Source organism: Xylocopa sonorina, chromosome 15, assembly GCF_050948175.1.
Source record: "Xylocopa sonorina isolate GNS202 chromosome 15, iyXylSono1_principal, whole genome shotgun sequence".
NCBI classification, from domain to species: Eukaryota; Metazoa; Arthropoda; class Insecta; order Hymenoptera; family Apidae; genus Xylocopa; species Xylocopa sonorina.
Window position 1 is genome coordinate 1,153,918 of NC_135207.1, and position 23,460 is coordinate 1,177,377.

General features: G+C 33.2%; 4 protein-coding genes across 5 annotated transcripts in view; 3 read left to right on the forward strand and 1 right to left on the reverse strand.

The window, feature by feature from the left end:
- Positions 1 to 5,000, forward strand: part of LOC143430606 (circadian clock-controlled protein daywake) — a 210,144-nt gene extending 205,144 nt beyond the window's left edge. Inside the window, exons 3-4 of the mRNA XM_076906960.1 lie at positions 879 to 1,110; positions 4,507 to 5,000. Of these exons, the coding sequence (XP_076763075.1) occupies positions 879 to 1,110; positions 4,507 to 4,948 (674 nt within the window). The 3' untranslated portion in view covers positions 4,949 to 5,000. The remainder of the gene's footprint in view (positions 1 to 878; positions 1,111 to 4,506) is intronic.
- Hs6st (heparan sulfate 6-O-sulfotransferase) overlaps positions 1 to 23,460 on the forward strand; it is a 209,845-nt gene that overhangs the window by 14,221 nt on the left and 172,164 nt on the right. The window lies entirely within an intron of this gene.
- Positions 6,265 to 12,196, reverse strand: LOC143430607 (putative beta-carotene-binding protein). The gene is made up of 3 exons (XM_076906961.1): positions 12,047 to 12,196; positions 8,390 to 8,752; positions 6,265 to 7,087 (listed from the first exon to the last, which is right to left on the reverse strand). The coding sequence occupies exons 1-3, from the start codon at positions 12,111 to 12,113 to the stop codon at positions 6,783 to 6,785; spliced, it is 735 nt and encodes a 244-aa protein (XP_076763076.1). The 5' UTR covers positions 12,114 to 12,196; the 3' UTR covers positions 6,265 to 6,782.
- Positions 18,296 to 21,925, forward strand: LOC143430837 (protein takeout). Its single transcript, XM_076907273.1, has 8 exons — positions 18,296 to 18,352; positions 18,408 to 18,472; positions 18,534 to 18,561; positions 18,609 to 18,771; positions 20,163 to 20,365; positions 21,016 to 21,187; positions 21,533 to 21,682; positions 21,771 to 21,925. The coding sequence occupies exons 1-8, from the start codon at positions 18,296 to 18,298 to the stop codon at positions 21,923 to 21,925; spliced, it is 993 nt and encodes a 330-aa protein (XP_076763388.1).

Here is a 23,460-nt window from a genome sequence, read left to right on the forward strand (position 1 = left end):
ATCAATTAGCTAAGTGCTTTGTCGCGGTTTTACTAGAATATTTAAAGTGGAGGATATTTTTGGGAACGATTTATCGAATTGAATTTTAGAGAACTTCAGACAATATTGCTATTTACTGGAAAACCGTGTTTTTTAATTTTTCTATTCAAGGTAGAAGGTAACATCTATTTAAACGGCGACTTCAGAATTATGACAGCCAATTATCACTATACGTAGTAATTAACGATGATCTATTTGAATACTAAAACTGAATGATTAGCTTTTAATAGATATAGTGTATGAGTGAAGAAATTCCAATTACACCGAATGACATTGCTGATAGATAAATTGTCGTTAACGATGCTCATACGTGATAACTATCAATTTCCCAATTTTCAGTGAAAAAAATGTTAACTTTCCATTAAGTTTTAAAACCAATTCAATTGCAATATTTTTCATTTTATAACAAATAATGATTGCAGCAGTACAATCATTCATCAACAATTCCATCAAAAAATGGAAAATCCAATACGCTATCATTTAAATTTTGCAGAAAATAATTTTATATATTGTACTTTATAATTATTCTGGTTTGCAACCTTTTTTCAAAAAGCACAGGATATTTGACTGGTTCAAATTAATAGCAGACATGCATTTAAAAATAAAACATCAAACAAGTACAGAATCTTCATTTCCAAATTGTACTTAGTTCTAAAACTATTATTCAACTTGAAACTTATAAAAAATCTCAGCATTCACAGAAAAACACTTTCTTCTATTAAGTAACTCGTTAAAGTATTTCAATCGTTTTTAGTCATAAATAGTACTCGTTAATTTAAAAAGAATTAAATGTTTTAATATCTTAAGTTAATAATTCAATTCGAAAACATTGTACACAGCGGATTTTCTTCATGTCTGTAAGAGGAACAATCCAAATCTGGGCGAGTGTATCAAGAACAGCGTGGAAAACTTCAAACCGTACTTAAAGCAGGGACTACCGGAGTATAAGATTCCTTCTTTAGAGCCATTGTTGTTGAAAGAAGTAGCTAGCAACACTGGAGGCAGTCTCAAACTGAAGTTAAGCAACGTTAAGGTCACTGGTGCCAGCAACTTCACATTGAACACAGTAAAGTAAGTAGCACAATTTTTAAATAAGTACGACAATTACGCAGCGTGAACTCAAGTCACATGCGAAACACGCAGAAAAATGCAGTTTATTTTCACACACGTAGAATACCGCACAATTGTATTTTAGCGAAATATTTATTTACTTGCCAGCGGCATTAAACATTTGAACGTTTAAAAAAAGAAAACCATCGAAATTGATGTTCGCTTTTATCACTTCAATTCTATCCAGTATTTCAAATTAGCAATATTAACTCTGAAATTATTGGTATTCTGTTTAGTTTTGACAATATAGGCAATATAGATTAAAATTAAATGACAGTTGGTGTTTCTCGAGTCTGTGACCTTTAGAAATGAACGCGTAGCTGTCTGATTCGAAGTAGCATTATCTACTGCCATCATTTCTTACCAGACGGTTGCTTATAATTATAAATACGGTTGATTATAATTATTTTTTTATTTAAGAACTTTTAACTACAGGTGGAATTATAGGTTGTTTTCTTTTGTGCAATGTCGACCTTGTTATCAATAAAATGGCTCTAGCTCAACATGGTAACAAAATATTCTCATTATGATTAATAAAAAATGTATACAGTGATGTATACAATAACAATAAAATGTATAATTTTAGTTTACAGTAATTGTACACTATATAAGTTTACAAGAACGTTTTCTGCAGACGATTTAAATAATAACAAACGTAATATTCGAGTGATGGGTGACCACGATGAATATTTCTCGTGTTAATTGTGCTTTAGTCCGTTTTAATATTGATGTCAAGGGAAACGGCAATAATATAGTCTATATTTTTTTCAATTTCTTTTTTTCACGCATTTCATCTCTTTAAACTACTTAAACGAAATTAAAATAAATACATATCGAGGGTAAACAAGATTTCTGTGCTAGTATCGGTGTTAGAGGAAATTTTTGAGATAAATCTTTCTGATCTCTTGAAATCAATTTTCTGGGAAACTTGAACTTACGATAACAACGTCCATTCTTTTTGGTGAGAATTCAATTATAATATTTCAGTAGTTCGATCTGCCTGTATGAATGTCCGTTTGCAATTAACTTATGAACGGAACGCGAAACTATCGATATATTTTAATTTACTTTAAAAATGAAACTAAAAATCCTCCTATCTATTTTTTTTTTCGAGAAGGATAAAATTTTTGGTGATAGGTGTAACAAGTGGGTTTTTGAAATAAAAAATTGCCATACTTAATTATTGCATCTTCGTTAGAATCGTGATAATTAGAAATGATATATACATAGTGCCTGTTTTGTTTTCGCGAAGTGAAATATCTTTTACGGTAGCGACTTTACCAATAAATGTCTCGTTTATAAAATATAGTTGTTTGGCATTGAAAGAGACAGTATACATTGTAAATGTTCTTTTTGTCACTCGAGGTTCTGTAGACGAACTTTCCTAGTATGGAAAGTTGTAAAATAGTAAGAAGTCAAGAGTTGGGTCGTTTTACTTTGCATATTATGACGGCCGTCCACTGAGGTTATTTAACTTCGCAGCATTAAAGCAAACCAGTCCTCATGTCTTAATATTGTTCCATGTAATTAGGAGTTGTCTTTGAGTGATTAATTGAGGTCAGTGGATGAAAATGACATTGAGGAGTTTGTCCTCGCTGACGCACGTTTCTTCCAATGTTACTAGCTTTCATGAAAGAAGATGACTTTGTTAACTTATCGTGAACCCATAAACACCATATAAGGCTCAAAGAAAGAGACTCGCGCCATATAATATTGCTTTTGTACCAGACAATCATTTTTCTTTTTTCTAACATCACATAAATGATATTTTATTGTGCTGAGACAAAATGGTCGCTGTATTCTCGCAAGAGAATATTATAACGAGCATATAGATTTGTTAATGTTGATAATGAAGTAATAATAACTTCTTCTCGAGAATAGAAATAAATATTTCCACCATCAGTGATAATTCGTTTCTAGAAAGGGTCGATTGCGATTACGTAGTGTTAAGTGAATTCCTTTCGATTCATGTGGAACTTAATTCGTTTTAAAAAAGGGTCAATTACGATTTGCTGTGTTAAGTGAATTTCTTTCGATTCATGTGGAACTTAATTCGTTTTAAAAAAGGGTCGATTGCGATTCGTTGTGTTAAGTGAATTTCGTTCGATTCCTGTGGAATCCAAATATCAAGTTTTTTAATGAATCGAAAAGACAAACACCTCATATGATTTTCCTTTACCTTTTATCTACTTTTTTCTATTTATGTTTATTTTTAAAATTTTTCGTATATCCTCGTATGTACGATTATCGATATTCTTTCACATTCCCTTCCATTTTATTTATGCACTTTTCTGTTCATCACCATTCCGAGGAATGACAAAAGTCATAAATATCAGAAATCGAATAAGATATTACACGGGATACATTTCGAATGATCGATTCATCATCAGGTTATAAATAAGTAAAAGGACAATGGAAGATGAAGAGGTTCACTGTTTTGTATTCAACGTGCAGAAGGAAGTAATGGCCGTGAGGCGAACTCTTGTGGTCTAGTTGAACGTGATACATGAGTCATGGAAAGAAAAGGAACTTTTTTAATGATAAACCTTAAACAGAGGCAAAAAGTAAAAATTAATGCCAATGACAGTAAATATTTGAAAATATTTCAAATTATTTTTGTTAGAGTAGTAACAAATGGTTCTTCAAATGGAATAATAATTATAATTTTGTATCTCGAATTTATAGTTTTATCTTTCTATAATTATAAAAACACTGAAATTGTATCTAATCACAAATAAAACTAACAGAGGAAAGAAGGAAGGAATAGAGAGGGGAAGAAACGTTTAGTCCTGGGTCTGCTAGTGGACTCATCAGTGCGGCTACCTAGCAGGCCCTGCCTTAGACGCTAGGATATTAGGGACAGCTCAGGACTCCTATATATTGGAAAGGATAGGTTATCGAGTACTTTCAGGAAACTGTAGACCGTGCTGTCCCTCTAGTGGCGAGTGTCGCCACAATATTATCGCAGAAAGGTCACTTCTTTCTCAGTCTATAATGTAACACAAACATATAGCTAAGCAGCTCATCTTCAATTCCTAAGGGAACGTATAACCAACTAAGAATAATAAATTGATTAACCGTCAAGCACAACAATTAGTTTCACGATAGTATAGATTTTTTATTAATGTATCATACAACGAAAATTATAAATATATTTCTTCTCTTTCTCGCGTTATGGCTTATAGCAATAAAAATATGGAACGTAAAAAAATATTAAAAAACTGACTCTCGATTAAATCAATTGATATGTGGTGATGTCGAATAACTGGAAAAGCATGGCATTAAATTAAGTCGAACAGTTGAATTATGCGCAGAGCGTTAAGACTCAACGTTCACCCTTTCTTCGTCTTCTTACAGAGCCAGCTTACAGAAATTAAGGTTTATAATCACCTTGAATATCCCAGAGCTCACTATCAAGAGCGACTACAATGTGGACGGGAAAATAATTCTTCTGCAAATCCGAGGAACCGGTCCGCTGGACGGGCATTTCCATGATTGCAAAGGCGTGGTGAGGCTACAGATGGAAATGACGAAGGGCAAAGACGGGCAGGATTACTTGAAGGTAGCCGATCTGAACACGAAATTCACCGTGGCTGGCGGCTCGTTGAAGCTGCAGAATCTGTTCGGTGGCGACCAAACGCTCGGCGACGCTGTGAACACGGCCATCAACAGCAACTTGGACGCCTTCATGCAAGAACTGACGCCAACCCTCGAGGTCGCCATTTCTGACACGTTCACGAAAATTGCGAACGGTATTCTACCAGAATATTCCTACGACGTTCTTTTCCCCGTTTCATAGTTGTTCCGTGGTGCTGCGAGATCAATGGCGAAGCTTGATGGAGTAAAAACAACATTTCTACCGCGTTCGTTAAATATGGCAAACGAGCCACGAACCACGGCGGAAACCACGAAGGAAAATGAATGTAATATTTAAGGGTGAATGATAGCATAAGTGGTAGCTCGTTTGCTTTTCCACTTGGTCGTCTCGATGGGTCAAAAGCTTTATTTCTCCTCGATCAAGCTTTCACTGTTAAACGCCATTTTGTAAGATCTTCGATAAAAGTGTGCCAGCGAAATACAAAAAATTCAGAGCATCTTCGATCCACTAGCGATGCTGATATTTTTTGCATTATGCCGACAAACAATGAAGTATTAAATGTGAGTGTGGCAAGTTGATTAATTGTAAAAATGTTCTGATCAAATTTTATCGATATATTTGATTGTGGTAAAATATACTTAATTTTGTTGCAATTAAATGGAAGAAATTGTTCTAAAGTTTACCCAAAGGATCATTTTATTAGTTCCTTGCTTCAATTCTTTTTAAAATTTACGACCTTATAAGGAATGATTTCGACGTACAACGCATCGCCATTACTTCTATGCTTTCTAATTAGTACCTGCAAGAAGTGATATAAATAAGTTTTATATTATACAATAAGTTTTCATTGTAAAACCAGTTTTTCATAATTATACAAACCAACTGTGTCACGAAAATGCTTTGCTTATTGGGTAACTTTTATGCCAATTATGCATGAAATTTTCTTACTAATGTGTGTATAATATTGGCAAGGTAGTGAATAAAAAATATAATATAAAGTCAATAGATTCTACGTGATTCGTTATTACAATAATCTATATTTAACAATTAACATTTATCCTAACACAATAACAATAACAAATATTGTTTTTACTAGAGCCATCCCAATACCGCTCGACAACTGTCAATTTATTTAAAATATTCAGAAATCTCTGTTTAACAGACTAATAAAAACGTATAACCAATCAATGTTTTATATATTTTGTTATATCGAGGAACAAATAAGTCTATGAGAGAAAAATCGTATTTTTTAACCATTGGAGAATTCGCACGTGACGAGAATTCTGACGGAATCATCCCTCAACTGTCACGTGATCTCAAATCCATACGAACTTCACCCTTTTCACCACTTAATTGCGTGCATTTTTACTTATATAATTAATATAAAAGATATTTAGAAGTTTGAAGATTGCTTTTTCAACGAATGGATGATTCAAAGGTAAAATGTAAAGAATCGTGGTTCATTTAACACAGAATGTATTTTGAATATAAATATTTACCAACCGTTATGTTCGTATATATGTTTATTGCTATTATTTTACAGTATATCAAATATTTTTCACGTTAGTAAACATTTACCGTTGAAACAGCTAAAGTTTCTAAATATTTTACATTGAGTATTTTTTAAATATATGTAATCTCCTTCCAGATGCAAGATCGAATATTAACCAAATAAATCATTTTCTACTAAACAATTATAGCGTAAAAAAAAAAATCGTAAACTGGAACAGAAATTTCGAAAGATTTCCAAGACCTAATTTATAATATTAGCAGCTATTCAATATTCCTCTCAATATAAAAATAACCTTAATTTATTTGAAATTAACCGAAACAGATCACAGTAGTTGAACTTATCATTCTATTGATAATTATACCCTACAATCGCTGACTGTCTAGCTTAATTACACGTTTGTGCAATTAATTGTACAGAGCTTTAACCCGCTCTTCTCTTGATCTCTTTAAATTGGTGCGATCGAATATGTCAGATTCGAAGGTCAACGTAATTAAATTCGACAGGGGCATTCGTCGATCTCGTTTACTCGCGGTCGGGGAAAAGTTCGTCGTAACTGATACGTCTGCAAATTTTATTGGCCACGCTCAGGCAATTCTCGGAAATGGCTTTCTCTATGTTAGGCCTGGTCGTCTCGATAATCTCTTTATGGCTGCTACCGAGCGCCTGAGCGAATGCTTCCCGCAAGGTGCCGTCGAAGTTGTCTATTTTCCATTTAATATCAAAATCCTCTATGTTCAGACGCGTCGTCATCGACGAGAAGTAGATGTATTCTTTGCCTTTCCGTTGGACTATCTTGTACGTCAACTTTATTTTTGCGTTCACGTCCTCTGAAAAAAGGCACATTGCGGTTATTGTCGCAGTACGATGCTCTATGATAATCCTATCCGGGTAAAAGGTGAATGACAAGTTGTAAATATAGGAGATCTAGTTTAATGTTTCGCAGTGGGCAACCAATGGAGAATTGGTTTATTATTATATTCTACACTTAATAATTGTAATCTTGATGCTCCAGGATTGCTTTGCACATTCTACGTTTTCTACATCTAAATTGTACAAATACACTTCATCCTGCATTAATTATTTCCAATTATACAATATTGATTATTCTTGTACTCGAAGTCTCTCAACATTCTCTCAAAATTAGAACGCGTTTTAAGTCATCATTTTGACAAAATTTGAAATTTTTAAATGTGCTCTGATTATTGCTATCCCTATAAAGATGATTTTATATGTCAGCATATAAATCGCACGAACTTTGTTTTTATTTTATTTCGATCCTAATGGAATGTCTTTTTTTAATCGATTCCTATATTGCAATTCGATAGTTATTTTCGCAATGCAGAAATATTTGAAGAAGTCCTATTTTACATATTTAATTCAAGCTTTAAAAATTGTCGAAAAACTGAAATCATTCCTCCTTAAATTCCGTTTTTTTTTCATTCACAAGTACGATGTGAAATTGATGTTAAGATAGGTTAGCAAAAGTCATTCATTACTTATTGTTAATTGCAACTTGATTCAAGTAGTCAGCTCATAGTCTGTTGATTGTAATTGTATGTGTATATGTATAGATTCAGCTCTTTAGTTGGTAGATTCAACTCTCGAGAAGCTTGGCAGAGTTACCCTCTCTTCACAGAGCGTCGTATACACTTAAGTAATTACTTATTACTTGAATACTTCGTCGATAGTCGATACTTCTTGTATTTTTTGTTACAATTATTTGAATTGTCGTATACATTGCGACTTTTGATTACGTGTCCTGATTACAGTTTTATATTGTTAATGAAGTAAAAAAGCAAAAACAGTATTTAAAAACGAAATAGCATGTTTCTGCCAAATTTAATCAAATTTAAATTACAGAGGGACGATATTTAAAAATATCCTTTTTTTTATTAAGATTAAAAGAGGAAATTAAAGCGAATAAAAATTCTTAAACGATGCGAGCGAAACTTGAAAATTTTACAACCTGAAAACTGTTCGAAAATGTTAAGCAGCAATATGTATTTTTTTTTTTACCATTGTTCGAACTTCTATATCTGTTTTCGCAAAATTTTAAACAAATACAGGCTATTTTCGCTGTTTATTCTATACCAGCGCGTACAACTAGTATTTGCGATTTCTCAACTTACTTGCAGTTATATTGACAGGTCCATGTCCATCGATGGGCACTAAAATCCTCGCGTGGACGTTGTACATCGCTTCTAATCTAGCTTCATCGAAAGTGATGTCTAAGTCGATCGCCTTTTTCTGGAGATCCACGTGCAGCGAATTGATGCGATAGTTCGAGAGACCACTGAGCATGATGTCCTTGCCAGTAGCCTTAAAGTTTGGCATGTCAACAAGTACTATGTCCTTGATCCACAGTGGTTCTCCTGGCGGAACATCCAGTTCTGGGATTCCAGCCTTAAGCTGATCTTTCAAATCATTTATGCTGTTAATCACGCATTGGTCAAGCTTCGGATTCCTGGCGCCGCAGACGTGTATGTATGGTGCTGAAAAATAGGTATGCATCGTGTCGATCAAAGAACTTAGTAATTTCTCGTACTATCTACATTTTTCTTAAATTAATTACTACACTGAACGAGTAAGATTCGAGTGAGACACTTTGATACATGTTACTTTATTTTTTTAGTTTATTATATTTCTATTTGTTTAAAGTTAGCTATTTTTTTATTTACGATTTATTACACCGAGGTTTCTCGTTTAATCGTAAGCTTTGAAATTTCCATAAGTTAATATTTCGTAATGTCTAGAAATTGTTTTAATGAACGACTAATAAATAGAGAAGTTAAGTGGAACATAAATATGAGAAGCGAAAAGAACATGACACTTTCACGAATATTTTAGCGCTTATTTTCTCATAAGGAATATCAATGTTTTAAATATTATTCAAATATTGAATGATTAGCAGTTCCAGTTTTACTACGTCATAAAGTTCTTTCAGCTACTTGATCATACTTTTTAAATTCAAAGAATTAAGTGTATAAATTTTATAATTACCTTCTAACCCCATATATATTGATGAATCAAATTCAATGTCTAATTGCTCCTAACGTTTCCGTTTTAACTTAAATATTTTTAATTCGGGTATAATTCAAAATTAATTACCCAGTTACAGCTTCTTCTCAAAAATATCATAAAAAGACAGAATCTATATATATCTATATCTACATATATAGGTATATAATCTTTCTTCAATGAATCGTAAAACGTTCAAAACGGTTTAATTACTCTTTTTATGATAGCAAATCGTATTCACGCCTTCGCGTCTTCTTTTATTATCGTTGTTGTACTGATAAATCCTAGGACTTAATATAAAATGAATCTCATTTCAGAAAATGTCTACTTCATTAATCAACAGATTTTCGTTACGCGGAATTACAAGGAATGTTTCAAATAAATGTTATTAAATTTTGCAACAGTTATTTCAACGAATAGAAATCGATATTGGATTCTATTTAATAAAAATTCGGGTGTCCTTCTCCCTTCTTAACGTAGTCGTTCCAGGAAAGAAACTAGTCTAAAATTACACTTGCTATTGCTTATAACAGTTTTTGAATTTAAACATTTTTGTAATACGGTGATATATATTCATTTGTAATGCGCGAACATGTTAATAATAATTGTTGTTTAACGGTTTATTATATATCTACCGTTAGATCGTGGATATTTATGTGATACAGAATAAAACACTCGTTACGACATACGCGCTATTAGCTTTTTAACGTAGAATTAGTAGAAAAATTTTATATTATCCACGTAATTAATGTTTGCAAGTCAATACGTTCGCAATTAATGACGCAAATCTCTTAAAAAACCAATAGCGGAATCGTACCATTTTATTATAAATTTACGTAAATTACCATCGCGTACAATAATTGTCTTGTAAATTATTAAAAAACGTGAATCATGTTTTTTTTTCCACCCCGTTAGAAATAGAATTGCATAACAATTAGTTGCGCAGGTTAAAACGAAAACTGTAAATAGCTCAGGCAAAACGAATCTGTTAAGTATTCTTATTTATTGTGTCGAATCATTGGAATAAATGAAACAGAAACGTGTCGAGTGGAGGCATTCAGCTTTTCAATGATTACGTTGACACTCCTTGTTCTTCTTCGTTTCTTCTTTAAATTCCTCGCAACCGTCAAGCGAGTTATGAACCAATGAAACAGCTGTACAATGACAATTTCTATTAAACGTTTGATAAACGGTTAAGTAAATGGGAGTAAGTCGTCGGACAACAATCCCACTTCCTGATTTTGGACAGTCTGAAAGGAGTTACTCTCCTTGAGCTGCATGAAACATATTCTTCCGTGTTCTGCGACCTTGTCGGATGTGTCCACGAGCACACCGGACATATTAATTACTTTTTTCATCTCCACGATCGCATGATGGATGCTAGGTGTATCCCCTTTTTGCTGCAAGCGCGTATTTCACATAAAAGCTCGTAATCTCGATCCATTTATTGATCGATGATAGAGTCTGAATGTACGTAAAAGTTGCAGATGTTTAACTTTTGCGAAATTTGTCTGGATACAATTCATTGGCAAAAATTTTCAATATTTGGTGTTCTTTTTAGCAAGTTTTAAAAATGTTCGCTGTTTGTGTTACATAGTACAGGTTGTTATTATCCAGCGTATAATGCTTTAGATAAAAGTTTGTCGTTATAATTATATCGTCGATGATAAATATTAATAAATGTTTTATACCTTCACAATTAGTAAATCTTGAACGCGAATAGATTGATATTCAAGGTAAATAAAATTTTATATGTATACACCATGTGTATGTTTTTTACATACAAATTAGAATAGAAGTTTTGGGGAAATCGTGTCGTTCTAGATATTTTACAATTACAATTATTATATTATTACATTATTTATATTACATTGTAATTGTAATTGATCAACGATTAATAGCTTAAGGATCATTTAATTGAGTCATTCAATCCGTATATAATTTTTCTTCCTATTTTGTACAATTATTTCAACAAAAAACGAATCAAGAGCGATTAAAAATCCATTATACTTCGATTAATAAGAAACTGAGTATAATTCCATTGAATATATGAAACGAGATTAATTCGTCATCGAATAAGTAGTGCATTGTACATAAACGTGACCGTATTCTCGCTAAACGATCGTATTACCGGAAAATATGATGTAAACATAAAATTAACATATCTTGTTCGACTTTTTACCACTTTCAAGTAAGATGCTACTGAATGAGTACTACACGAAGTGTCATAAATCGTGGTACAATTAGCACAAGTCTTTGTTTTCGAAAAAAATGAGGTTCAACAGTTTATGACGTTATCCATGTTTATGTTCATAAAATGTTCATTTTCAAATTGATTTTTATCGAAAATGAAACCTTCAATGAAAAGATAAATATTTAACAAATGCTGTTAAACTTCGCATGAAAATTTCAGTGACCAAATGCTATCGTTACTGAATACGCTATATCGCTTAAAGATTATATGATAAAAAATGAAAACGAGCAAAATAATCAATCGCTTAATAACTCTGTCTCCCTTTAAATTAATCTTACGATCCTACTGTGTATCTAGCAAAAATTTAAAACAACAAAATTCTGTGTTTACGTTAACAAAATCCCAGATACGTACGATTTATACGAACCGGTAGAACCGACAGAAGAGACGTGTTTACGTTAGAAAATGAAATTGTATGTCATAAATCATCTTCTCTAATGTTTCGATCGGTTCGCTGTAGACGCGATGTTATTTCTAATAAAAAAGACAATTAATCTCGTTTGAATTTACTTACGAACTACGGCAGCAGCGAGTCCAAAGATGGCGGCGATGAAGAGAGGTAGAAACTGTTTGAAGAACATTCTTGTTTCTTAACAATCCTTTAAATGCGATTAACCAGAGACAACGAGGCAACTGATCGGTGTTGCACGCGATTATGCATGAATCTGAACTGATCGACAAGCTCATTCGACAAGCTCATATATATATACACAAGTAGCTTCGAGCATAAGTATGCGTCGCGTTGATGATAATTCTGAATCACCTAAGTCCAGGGCCATACTTGTAGAATACATAAACAAAGATTTTATACGTGTGTCATTTCCTCGTTCACCAGGTTTCTTTTTTGTACAGGCACAGGTTTCTGCCGTGGAATTGTACTGTTTTAATCTACCTTTCTTCATTCAAGATCGGATAGATTTATTTCTTTACATGGATGTTATTACAATGGAATTAACTGTTTTTTACGTTATATTTATTGATTTGCATTCGAATAGGTCGAATACGATTATAAATAGTAAACTCGATTAAATTAATCGTATAGTACAATTTATCGTAGAACATGTTTATTAACTATTTAACAAGGCTTTTTAACATTTTAATAGCTTGGATTCTATAATCACGATGGAATGGAAATGTATTTATTGTTGTTTCGCTTTAGTTGAATAATTAGAGCTAATATTAAGTAATATGACTATTTTTATAATATTAAGTAACCGACTATTTTTAATCAAAATTATAAACATCATTGTTCGATGCAAATGATGAAATGAAAAATTAACTTGTCTGGTGTTTTGTTTCCAGGAAAAACGACTGTGGGATTATCCGAAGTACTTATCACTTATTCTTCGTCTACATACTTCAATTGCATTCGAAGAATTACTTGGTAAGGATCGTCAAGTCGATTCCCTCTCTCTTTTCTTCTTTTTCGAACGAGTAGATCTTCTTTTGATAAGTCGAAAAAAAGTCTCCCTCGGTGCTTTGATCGGTAATCGGATTTCATAATCAAACAATCTGCACAGCTGCGCAAACAACTATTAAAACGCGCGGTAGCAGACAATTTTTCTATAAGTGCATCGAGGGTCCACTTTTTTGTTTGCCCTCGTCGTTCTACGAATTTTTCGACGTGGCTAACGCGAAGGATAAATTATTTTTGTCGTGTTTACATTTCGCTCGCAGATTACGCGTCCCTCTTGGCTCCTCCGTTTTAAAGATGATCTGTGTCACGTTGGGTCCTGATGCTGTACAATCTGTTTTTGCGAAGAAGACATTGGACCTGTCGATGACGAAACGACGTCAAATTTTTTGTTTGCAAACGTGGAAATCCAACATGCGCCGGTACATGTAATTCTTTTAATCTTTATGATTAAATATTTAAGCATTAAGGCATTGTTTGGTATAATCTTGAAGTTTGTGTTTTCAATTCCTGAAAAATAGCATATCTACGATAGATGAAGCAACTCGATAAAATTTTAGGTTATGTTTTAAGTTGATATATGATATAGTTTTATCGTAAATAAAAAATGTTCAAAAATTATTATTCAATACGTACAATTTTCGTACAATGTACCTTTTCTCGTCGTTTATTTTGTTTCTGTATCGTGTAAATCAATACAGTAACACCGCATAGTCGCAATGATGCATATAATTATGCAAACCTGTTTTTTCTTTCTGTTTAATTCTCATTTCAATGCATTTCTTGCGTATATTTTTCAACGTCTGACTCATTTTAAACTCATGACTACAGAAGCGGAGAATAGGTGACAAATTGGAATTAAATTATAGGGTGCAATTATCCCACAGCAAAGTAGAAAAAGAAAGCGAAGTATAAAGAAACTAGGGAAAGTGTACTTGTGTAGTCAAAGGTACTTCGCGAGAAGTAGAGAAAGAACTATAACTCGTTTCCTCAATTGGTATAGTACCAGGAATATAATAGGTGAAACCATAGAAATTGTTACCGTTTCTTCGTTACCTGTTATCCGTCTATTCGATATTTGTCGTGTAACGAAACAATTCTTATTCAACATTTTCGCTGTAGTGAATAATCTAAATAGAATTTTGACAATTGATACCCGTTTATATTTCATTTTCTATTTCATTTCTTAATATTTCTCCACTTCGTCAATTTCTTCAATTCTTCATATTTTTCAGAGAGGTGCAAATTATTTTGTAAAACGAATCATTTTTTAGGTTCTACATTTTCTTTTTTTAATAAAAAATTGTTTAATTTAAAGATACTTAAATATTCATTCTGAGAATGTATCAGTGTACTTGAGGCGCGTATAAGCAGAGGAAATATTTGATCTGCATTTTCAGTAGTATTAAAGTCGTAATAACCACGACATTAATCACTTTTTCAAACCGTATTTAAAGTATCAGGGACAACTATACTCGTATATGGTGCATACGTACATGGCACATCGCTATCTTAATCCAATGATATACCATACAATATTCACTTCAAGCAGCCTACTAAAACATGAACTTTACCTTTCGAAATCACCTGATCGTCGACGAAACTACGTCGTTGACATAACTGATAAACGCGAAGCTCGCAGCGAACTCGACGATCATTGCAATCTCAGCAATTCTCGATCCAGCCCAACAACCACGAGCGTGATTTAAAAAAAGCTATCGAAAATTGAGGTCCGTTTAACGAACAGCCAACAAAGACCAGGACACGTAGAGGGGGATCGAGAGAACGATCGAGTTGCAACATTTTTCCGCGAAATATTCGCGTATAATGATTAAAATCGGGGCGAGAGCGAATAGCAGCCTGCTCGCATATTTTGTCACGGATCGCAGGATTTCGTGGACGCTGTGCGCGTTTGCAACTTTCGCCTCTAAAACAAGCCACGTGAAAATCGCTGAAACAAAGTGGCAACCGCGTGGTTCGCCTTTTCCTTTTACATCCTCTTCGTTCCCTTCTATGCTTTGAAGAATGCCGTTCCGTTCGCGGATCGCTTTCCGCCCGGCGACGATCGATCAGCAACGCGATCGTTTAGCCAACGGGGAGGCAGATACGGACACCGTCTACTTGGCCGACTGGCGATTATTATTACGCGTACGTCGTCACCGGATAATGCCGCGCGCGTACGATATGTTACGCAGAAACTGGTTCGCCGTACAAATCGAACGGTGGTTTCCAGTTGTAAAGGAACGTGAATGAACGTGCACAGGTTTGGACGAAGTTCTCGATCGTGTCCTCGATCCCTTCGTTTGACTTTCGTTCCTCGTAGTGTCGATCGTTAGAGTTAGATGTAGTTTTGGGAGAAATGAGAAATGAATGACGCGTGATAACATATTTTTGTCACGTTAACTACAAATTGTTCTCTTACCATATTTTTTGTTAATTCTGCCATTTTATTGTATTTTTAGAAGAAATTTGAATATAGATGCATATAATTCACCCCTTTATCGAATTGTTATTTATATGTACATCATGTATATCAATTTTTGAAAACTAGAACAGTTACGAAGAATTCATCTAATTAATATTTATATTTATTATTCTTCTATGGTACAAAATATTGTATTAAAAGCGTACAACTTGTATAAATAGCGCAATGCAGGGTTCAAGTATATTTTCTTCATCTGTCTTCTGCTTAGTCGCGTTCTAACCGCTTCTGTATATATCCAGCGGCATAAAGGAGAAGAAAAAAAGGGGAAAGTTGTGCATAGATTGTTTATAGGTCTGCAATTTCTTACATGTCATTTAGAACATTTTAGTACTTTAACGATATTTATTCTTTATTTTCTCTTTTATGTTGGAATGCTTTTATAAGCAAGGGAAAAGAATAAGGGGGGATGGATATTTTTCGCGTTTTTCAGAAAAATGTTGGAAATCTCTTTATTTAGAAGGTGTGCGGGCGTTTGTCATATTTTTATTCAAAAAGTTTAAATTTGATCAAATTTGTCTCCTATACTTTTCAAGATATTATTCCAGTCTGCTTTTAAACAATTTTTTCGTCGCACTATTCTGACCAAAATGATTAGAAAATTCCCTCTCTATAGTTTCTCACGTACATTAATTTCAGTTATACAACATCTCCGCTTTTATGCCACTTTCTATCTTATAACATAAATAAAGAACGTATTTGTTTGATTTATATCGCTTCTAAGATTCGCAGCGTGCAAATTTTAGAAATTTGTCGCCAGATTTCAAACAATCGAGTATAAAAATATTTATTAAAAATATAAAATTTTTTTATATTATATACTATTATACGCAATTTGTACGTTCTACCAAGTACCCAAATAAATTAAGCTTTCAAGCTCAACATTACAATTACGAATACGAATTTAACCCTCTGAACTGATCCACTGAATCACCATCGACCAACACCCACGCTTAACGCTCGTATAAAACGTTTATCGACACGAGTCGACGTTCACGCGGCAATTCTCACGCGATTCGATTCGATTGGCAATGCAAAAGCGAACGTACGTTGTCCACCAATCGCAGAGGGTGTTGCGAAATCGGATGCGTAAATGGCGACCGATTCGAACGACGCCGGCGTGACGATACCTCGTCGAGTGAAGTATAGAGTGTCCGGTCAGAAGTTAATTAGACGCCGCGCCTTTTTTCCCATTTCTTCGAGACTTGTGCAACCCGCGAAAATCGCGAAGAAAGGCGGATAGAAGGAGGCAAAAGGCTATTCGACGGGCGAGCATGGCCATTCTCCAGTCGTGAACATCGCCGTGGCGCGAGCCACGGGGCTGGACCAATGACCGACAAGTGGCACGAGGCAATCAACATGTTTAATGCGATATGGCAATCCCCTGCGGTCCGCACGGGGATCGCGGGTTTACATATCATCCCCGTCTTTCGATCGGCTAGTCTTCGAGCACCTGTTCACCGGGCCGCGATGCATACTCTTCTTACACGTCTTTGGTACGACGACTTTGTCTAATTTTTCCCACGCCTCCCGCGACCCCGTTCGGATCAGCTTTCAGTAGTCGTTTACCAGTGGTTGACATTTAACTTTCGCTTGAATGGTGCGCTGCGGATTGATGCGGTCATTTCGAGGGTGGCAACGGGTGTTTCGCATTTTTGTTTAACAGTGCTCTTGCTTTGTGCCGTCAGTTGGTAAAAATGTTTTTATTTACCCTTTATCTAGAGAATTATTTTTATCAAATGTTTCATTGTTTCAGAAATGTAACTGTTCATCTTCTAATTCGAATAAATTGGTTGTTTGTTCGTTGACTGGTGGATCTTCCTGTTTAAAATCGTGTTGTTTATGTATATTCGCAAAACGTAACCTTATAACATCGTTACGCTTTGATTGGGAAAATTAAGTTTTTGATTTGGGATTTAACTACTGAATTCTTCCTTCTGATGCTGAATAATTGAGTGATCAGTGGTTATTCGTATGTAGATAACGAGTCGAATTTTTTATTGCTAGCTTAAAGTAGTGGCTGTAATTTTTTCTGGTAGCGATAATTTGATGCTCAATAAGGGTTGAATGAGAGTCTGTGAGTTAAATTTCGATAACGGTAGAAATTTATTGGACGTAGATAATTGCTGAACATTTTTTTTTTTCTTTTGTAACGTATTGCTGATTAACAACATATTCTTTGATAGTATATTATTTGTTAATGTCATAATTTGGGGATAATCCTTTGTTTCTTGGGAATTGGGGTAAAATACATGTTGGTGAATGCTTTAGCGAATATAATCGAGTAATGGACTGTACTTTGCAATGGTTGAAATTTTATTTTTAAGGTTGAATAGTATTATAATAATTAAACAGGAGAATAGAGTCTTTAAAATCGTACGAACGATGAGAAACTTTTCTTCGTGCTTCACATTGAGAGCAGATAGCAGATATGCAAGAATAATTGCAGACTTTTCGAATGAAAACTACCTTTTTCAAATCAAACGCACGCTAACTCTTTTTTGTTTTGTCCATTCAGTTACATTCGTTTATACGGATAAAAATGTAAATAATGATGAACACGCGTAGCAAATGTCGAAATACGTTGCAAAGTGCAAACGATAAAATTTTTCAAAATATTAATGAGGATCGACAACATTTTAAAACGGTATGGAAGACATTTAGTTGCATTAATTGCATATAAAATGTATTGGTGTCTAAGAACGCTATAAAGATGCATTGTAGTGTAAGTCTCTCTTATTATTCTTATTCTGTATAATAAATATAATTTTCAAACATCGTCTCTCAAATGACTAAGCTGTTTTTATTAATCTACGTCGTTTTTTCTTTTATTTAATAATTTTATATATTTGTGGACCTTAGACAAGATGAGGTACTTTAATCGTAGTAATCGCAATATATATAACATAGCTAGTGTTGACACTGTTTGTTTAAACGAGCTTGATTTAATCGAAGTTTTCTATTAAAATGTTTTGTCAGTTCAAGGAAACATTAATTAGAGACGTCACAATTAACTTTTTATACTATAATGCACAGTCTGTTACGTACATGTTTCTTTTCCGTAACATAATAACAACGAGATAATCATTACATAATTGTTTTTAGTACTCCATTGCCTATTTCAATCACAGCTGTTATTTTTCGCTCTAAATAAAAAGAAAAAATTTATATTGAAAGCAGAATGATAGAAATGAAAAATACAAAATATATAAATTAATTTTGGAACTCATATTGCGTTATGATAATTTAATTATCAATATAATTTGGAAAAAAATTAATATATTCCGCTATTTTTGTTTAAGCCTAACGGCGATTCTATTTCCCACGGTATTCGCTGTGTTACGTAAGTATTTTTTTACTAAAAAATTCACATATTATCCCCATAAAATATTAACTGGTACTTTAACCGTGAAAAACTTACTGGTAAAAACTGGTGCGTTAAACGTTAAAAATTAGCTGTTACTCCCTGAAATAAGGCATCGTTGATATTTGCAGTAATCGTCGAAATCAATTTTGCAGTACTGTGTCCCAAATAAAATCTACAGAACGTAGTGAAAGTTAGGGAGATGTTAACTCAATTGTAGTCAATTTTCACCATTAAGAATATGATATATGTGTACAAAGAATCAATCAGTTAATTTTCTGCGATTTTTAAGCCGACATTTCTTCTTTTACACACTGGTCAACCGCTGTATCGAACGTCTTCGTGTCGGTATTGGGGATCGCTTACGAAATTTTGGTGCACCACAATCACTCGATGGAAGTTAGAAGCATGTCGCGTACATTACAAAATCGGTATTGCGGCATCGATCGTGCCGCTTTCAGTTTTTAAAGCAAAGCTGCGGCTGTCAGCGGCCTTGAACTCATTCGATGCGGAATCAAGATCGTGAATCTGGTTCACTTGGACGTCTGCAACTTTTTATGCGAATTGACAATGTTTTAATTAAAGAAAGCAACAGTAGTTTGTACTTGGAGATTGAATAGGTTAGATAGTCGAGTATGTCGAACGCTGAAGGTGTTCTTCTATTCGAATGGACAAAAGGAATTCGATTAAATAATTTTCCATAATTTTTCTTTGATGATACATGACGTAAAACTTTTTAAAACATTCCATAATGAAAAATCTACATTATTACATAATTTTAATAGCAAATTATTAATTCACAACAATTTAACGGAAATCAGCAAAAATTTCTAACTGAATTATCATATCTTCGAATAAAACATGTTTACTGATTTCATATTCAACGATCGGTATAATAAAAAAAATGTTATACATTTACATGTCACTCTACAGTCTCTCTAATATTATATTAATACATTACAATAATTTTATTCTAAGATAAAAGAATCTACACTATTTAAAAATGTTGACATTAAATTACATCAATCGAATCATTCAAATATAAATCGATATAAATCACATATGACGCAATATAACATTTCGTTACAGAGACACTTAATTACCCTCGTTAACAATTTCAACAATTAAATTCTTTACAATCTTAACGCAAACTAACATCTAGTAAATTCTGGCAATCAGATTAATAACATTTTCATTAAAACAACCGAACCGATTTCCACCTGTCAATACCTAACTGAAAGCCTGATCGCGTCTACACGACATTCCACGATCACTTAATAACATATCATTACTTTGATATTTCCGAACACCCGATGTAATACTAACGTGACAACAGGTAATACAGTTTCAACAATTACTCGATTCCACAGCGCCTTACATAAAGCCGTGCAAGAAGAGCGAACCGGATATCGACAACTGCATCCTGAGGACCATCGAGCAGCTTCGCGGCAAACTGGCCGCTGGTATACCGGAACTGGATGCGCCCAGCATCGAACCACTCAAGCTTAACGAAGTTCGTTTGTCACGTGGTCCAGTTGGCGCGAGGCTTGACGTCAATCTCACAGACATAGAGGTAAACTGTCGCAGAATAGAGCTAGATATCAGATGCTCCATCGCACATGCTAATTGTCGACTGGATATCATTGAATTTTTTGCACTTCATTATTATGGAAATTTTACATTGACGTTTACTATTATGAAATCGGTGTTCTGCAGAAATACTTACTGCCTTTCACGTGCTTTGTTAACGAATACGTATCAGGCGTATTTATGTAAGATATGTTTAGAATGAAAATTTGTAGGCAAATTTTTTCATTTTTTTTCTTGACATTTGTGTAAATTTTTTGAATTTTGAAATTCGTTTTTTAAATAGTAGAGAAATTCATAGTAATGATTTTTTTGTATTCTGATACAAGTTATATATGTATAATAATGTATATATAAGTTATATATGTATAATAATGTATATATAAGTTATATATGTATAATAATGTATATAATGTAGCATATATTATATATCTATAACTTATATATAATATATATTTATTATTGATATATATTTATATATAACTTGTATAAGAATGCAAAAAAATGATCACTATTAATTTCTCTACTATTTAAAAAACGAATTTCAAAATTATATGTATACATATGTATATTTGCCAGTAGAGTACGTGTTGATATATTTCAATTAAATTAGCTGTTTAATGATCGTTGAATTAGGTGGCAGGTCCATCCTCCTTCAAAGTTCGCGATTTCAAAGCGGACATTGAGAACGTGGTCTTCAACTTCAAGGTCAGCTTTGATAAATTGACCTTCAAAGGGAAATATTCAATCGACGCCACAGTGCTTTTGCTTAAGCTGACGGGGCATGGAGATCTCACTGGAACTTTCAGTAAGTTAACAATAAATTAGAGATAGATTTTAAAAAGGATCAAATATTTTTCATTACTCTTTAAATTAATGAAATTTAATTTGTGTTTTACTTCTGGTTGATGTCCTGGTTTCTCTTGAAAGAGTCTTCGAGTTTTAGGCGTTATGTATAATATCTTTAGAATATTTTTCTCATATTATTTATATTATTTTTATATTTCTTACACTTTGATTTCATATAATTGTATTATATTCGTATCTTTTATGTTCTAATTTTATACTTTATATAAAATCTGTGTATTATTTATGTTATGTTACTATTATATTATTAATATTGCTTTTTATACATATAACATTCATTTTCCAGCCGACTATGATTCAGAGGTAGTTCTGAGAGCACGTAAGGTGTTCAGGAATAACGACACCTACCTACATTTCGAGAAAATGAAGATCAAGCTGAAAATTGGCAAGACGCATCTACAGCTTAGTAACCTGTTTGGAGGTGATACCGTTCTTTGTAAGTTAAACAATTCCTCTAATTCTAAAAAATTACGCAACTTCGTTTTCTGTATTTTAAAAAGTACATGTTTTCGTTTTTCGATCAGCTGCTGCCACTCACGAGCTGTTGAACAATAACAACGCGTTACTATTGGAGGAACTTACACCAGTGCTGGAGTCGTCCTTGTCAGAGCTTTTCACAGACGTGGCCAACAATATCACGAAGTCTTTCACTTACAAAGAATTGTTTCCGAACGATTAAACGAACTTCAATAAAAACAGTGATTCTTCGAAGACAAGGATTCGATTTTTCTACTTGTTGATGTCCATTACGGTTGTTTCATGAAAATTTATAAAATTGCTGTCGTTACCTTTCAAACTGGATACAGAAACAGAGTATATGGTAGATTATGCTTGTGCGACATTTCAATTATTTGGAATAAAAGAAAGTAAAATGTAATTATAAAAATCATAATTGGAAGAATTATTATGTGAATAACAAGTTGTAGAATTTACAAGAGCGTTTGAATTGTAGAGGAGATCATGTGGTGTTGTAAAATAAACGTACAATGTACCTTCTTAAACGTTATAATAAAATTAAAAGATACATTCCATTTTCAAAGTATGTGTTTTAAGCGACGAATCACAAACGAAAACTGAGATTCAAGTATCAAGAAATACAAATAATGGTAAACGTATACATAGTTATTTAAATACAAATTATAAAGTTATGTAAAATTAAATTTCTATTTGCTAGTAATTTTGTACAAAAACAAACAAATAATTACATTCTGTCGGTCAGTCATTGGATTTAATATTGTAATATAATGCTATTCAACATATCGCTTGTATTAAATTATTCACTTTTATATACAGCTTACAAATGATCATTTTCAAAAATACATTAATCATGTACGCATTATGATTTCTCTCGAACATCCTTATTACAAAATTGTATAATTATACAATGGTAATGTTTAACAAGTGATAATTACTACATTATATAAAAATAATTTCTGTTGTCATCGCCGGTAAAATTAAAAATCACGTCGCGATATTTAATTATTCAAAAGTACTAACGATTCGCTAAAGTGTCGATTATGCCACTTCTATTCGTTATTTACCATCTTACAACGTGTAAGATATTTTCTACGATCCGTGCGGTTCGGTATGAATTGCAAATTTACCACGTTCTGCAAACGAAGTCTTCTATCTGTCTGCAATCCACGCAATCATTTATATTATTCTAATAACATCATGAATCACGCTATGCGAAATCTAACGCGCACTAAAATCGCGGATCAATTACTCTTTACTCCTCCCATTCCCTTTAACACGTTCTCTGATAAATTGCTTTTCTGTCCTAGTGAATAAATTTGAGATAATCGTTATTAACAAAACAGAATATTGCCTAATATCTCCGCTTTTACTTATAACAAATTTGTAAAATGGAATTCACGTTAAGGTAAATAATTTTGTTTAAAATAACGTTTCTCAATACGTTTACGCTTGCTTTGCGAACATATTTCCATATGCTACAGTTTTTCTTTCCAGATACGCAAATTTCTTCTGCAGCATAAAACTTTCACAACCTTCGTTTCGTCTCGTGTAGATGTAAGTAATTAATAGCATACGTCCAGCATTGAATTCTAGTTTTTCTAAAGTGTCAAAGGTTCGTTGCAATTTGTGTACATACAGATACCTCGATTTTGTAACGTTACAACTTCGAATCTAGGTTAAGAATTACTGTTCTACGAAAAAAAAAATGATCAATGCTGATATAATTTATACCATTAC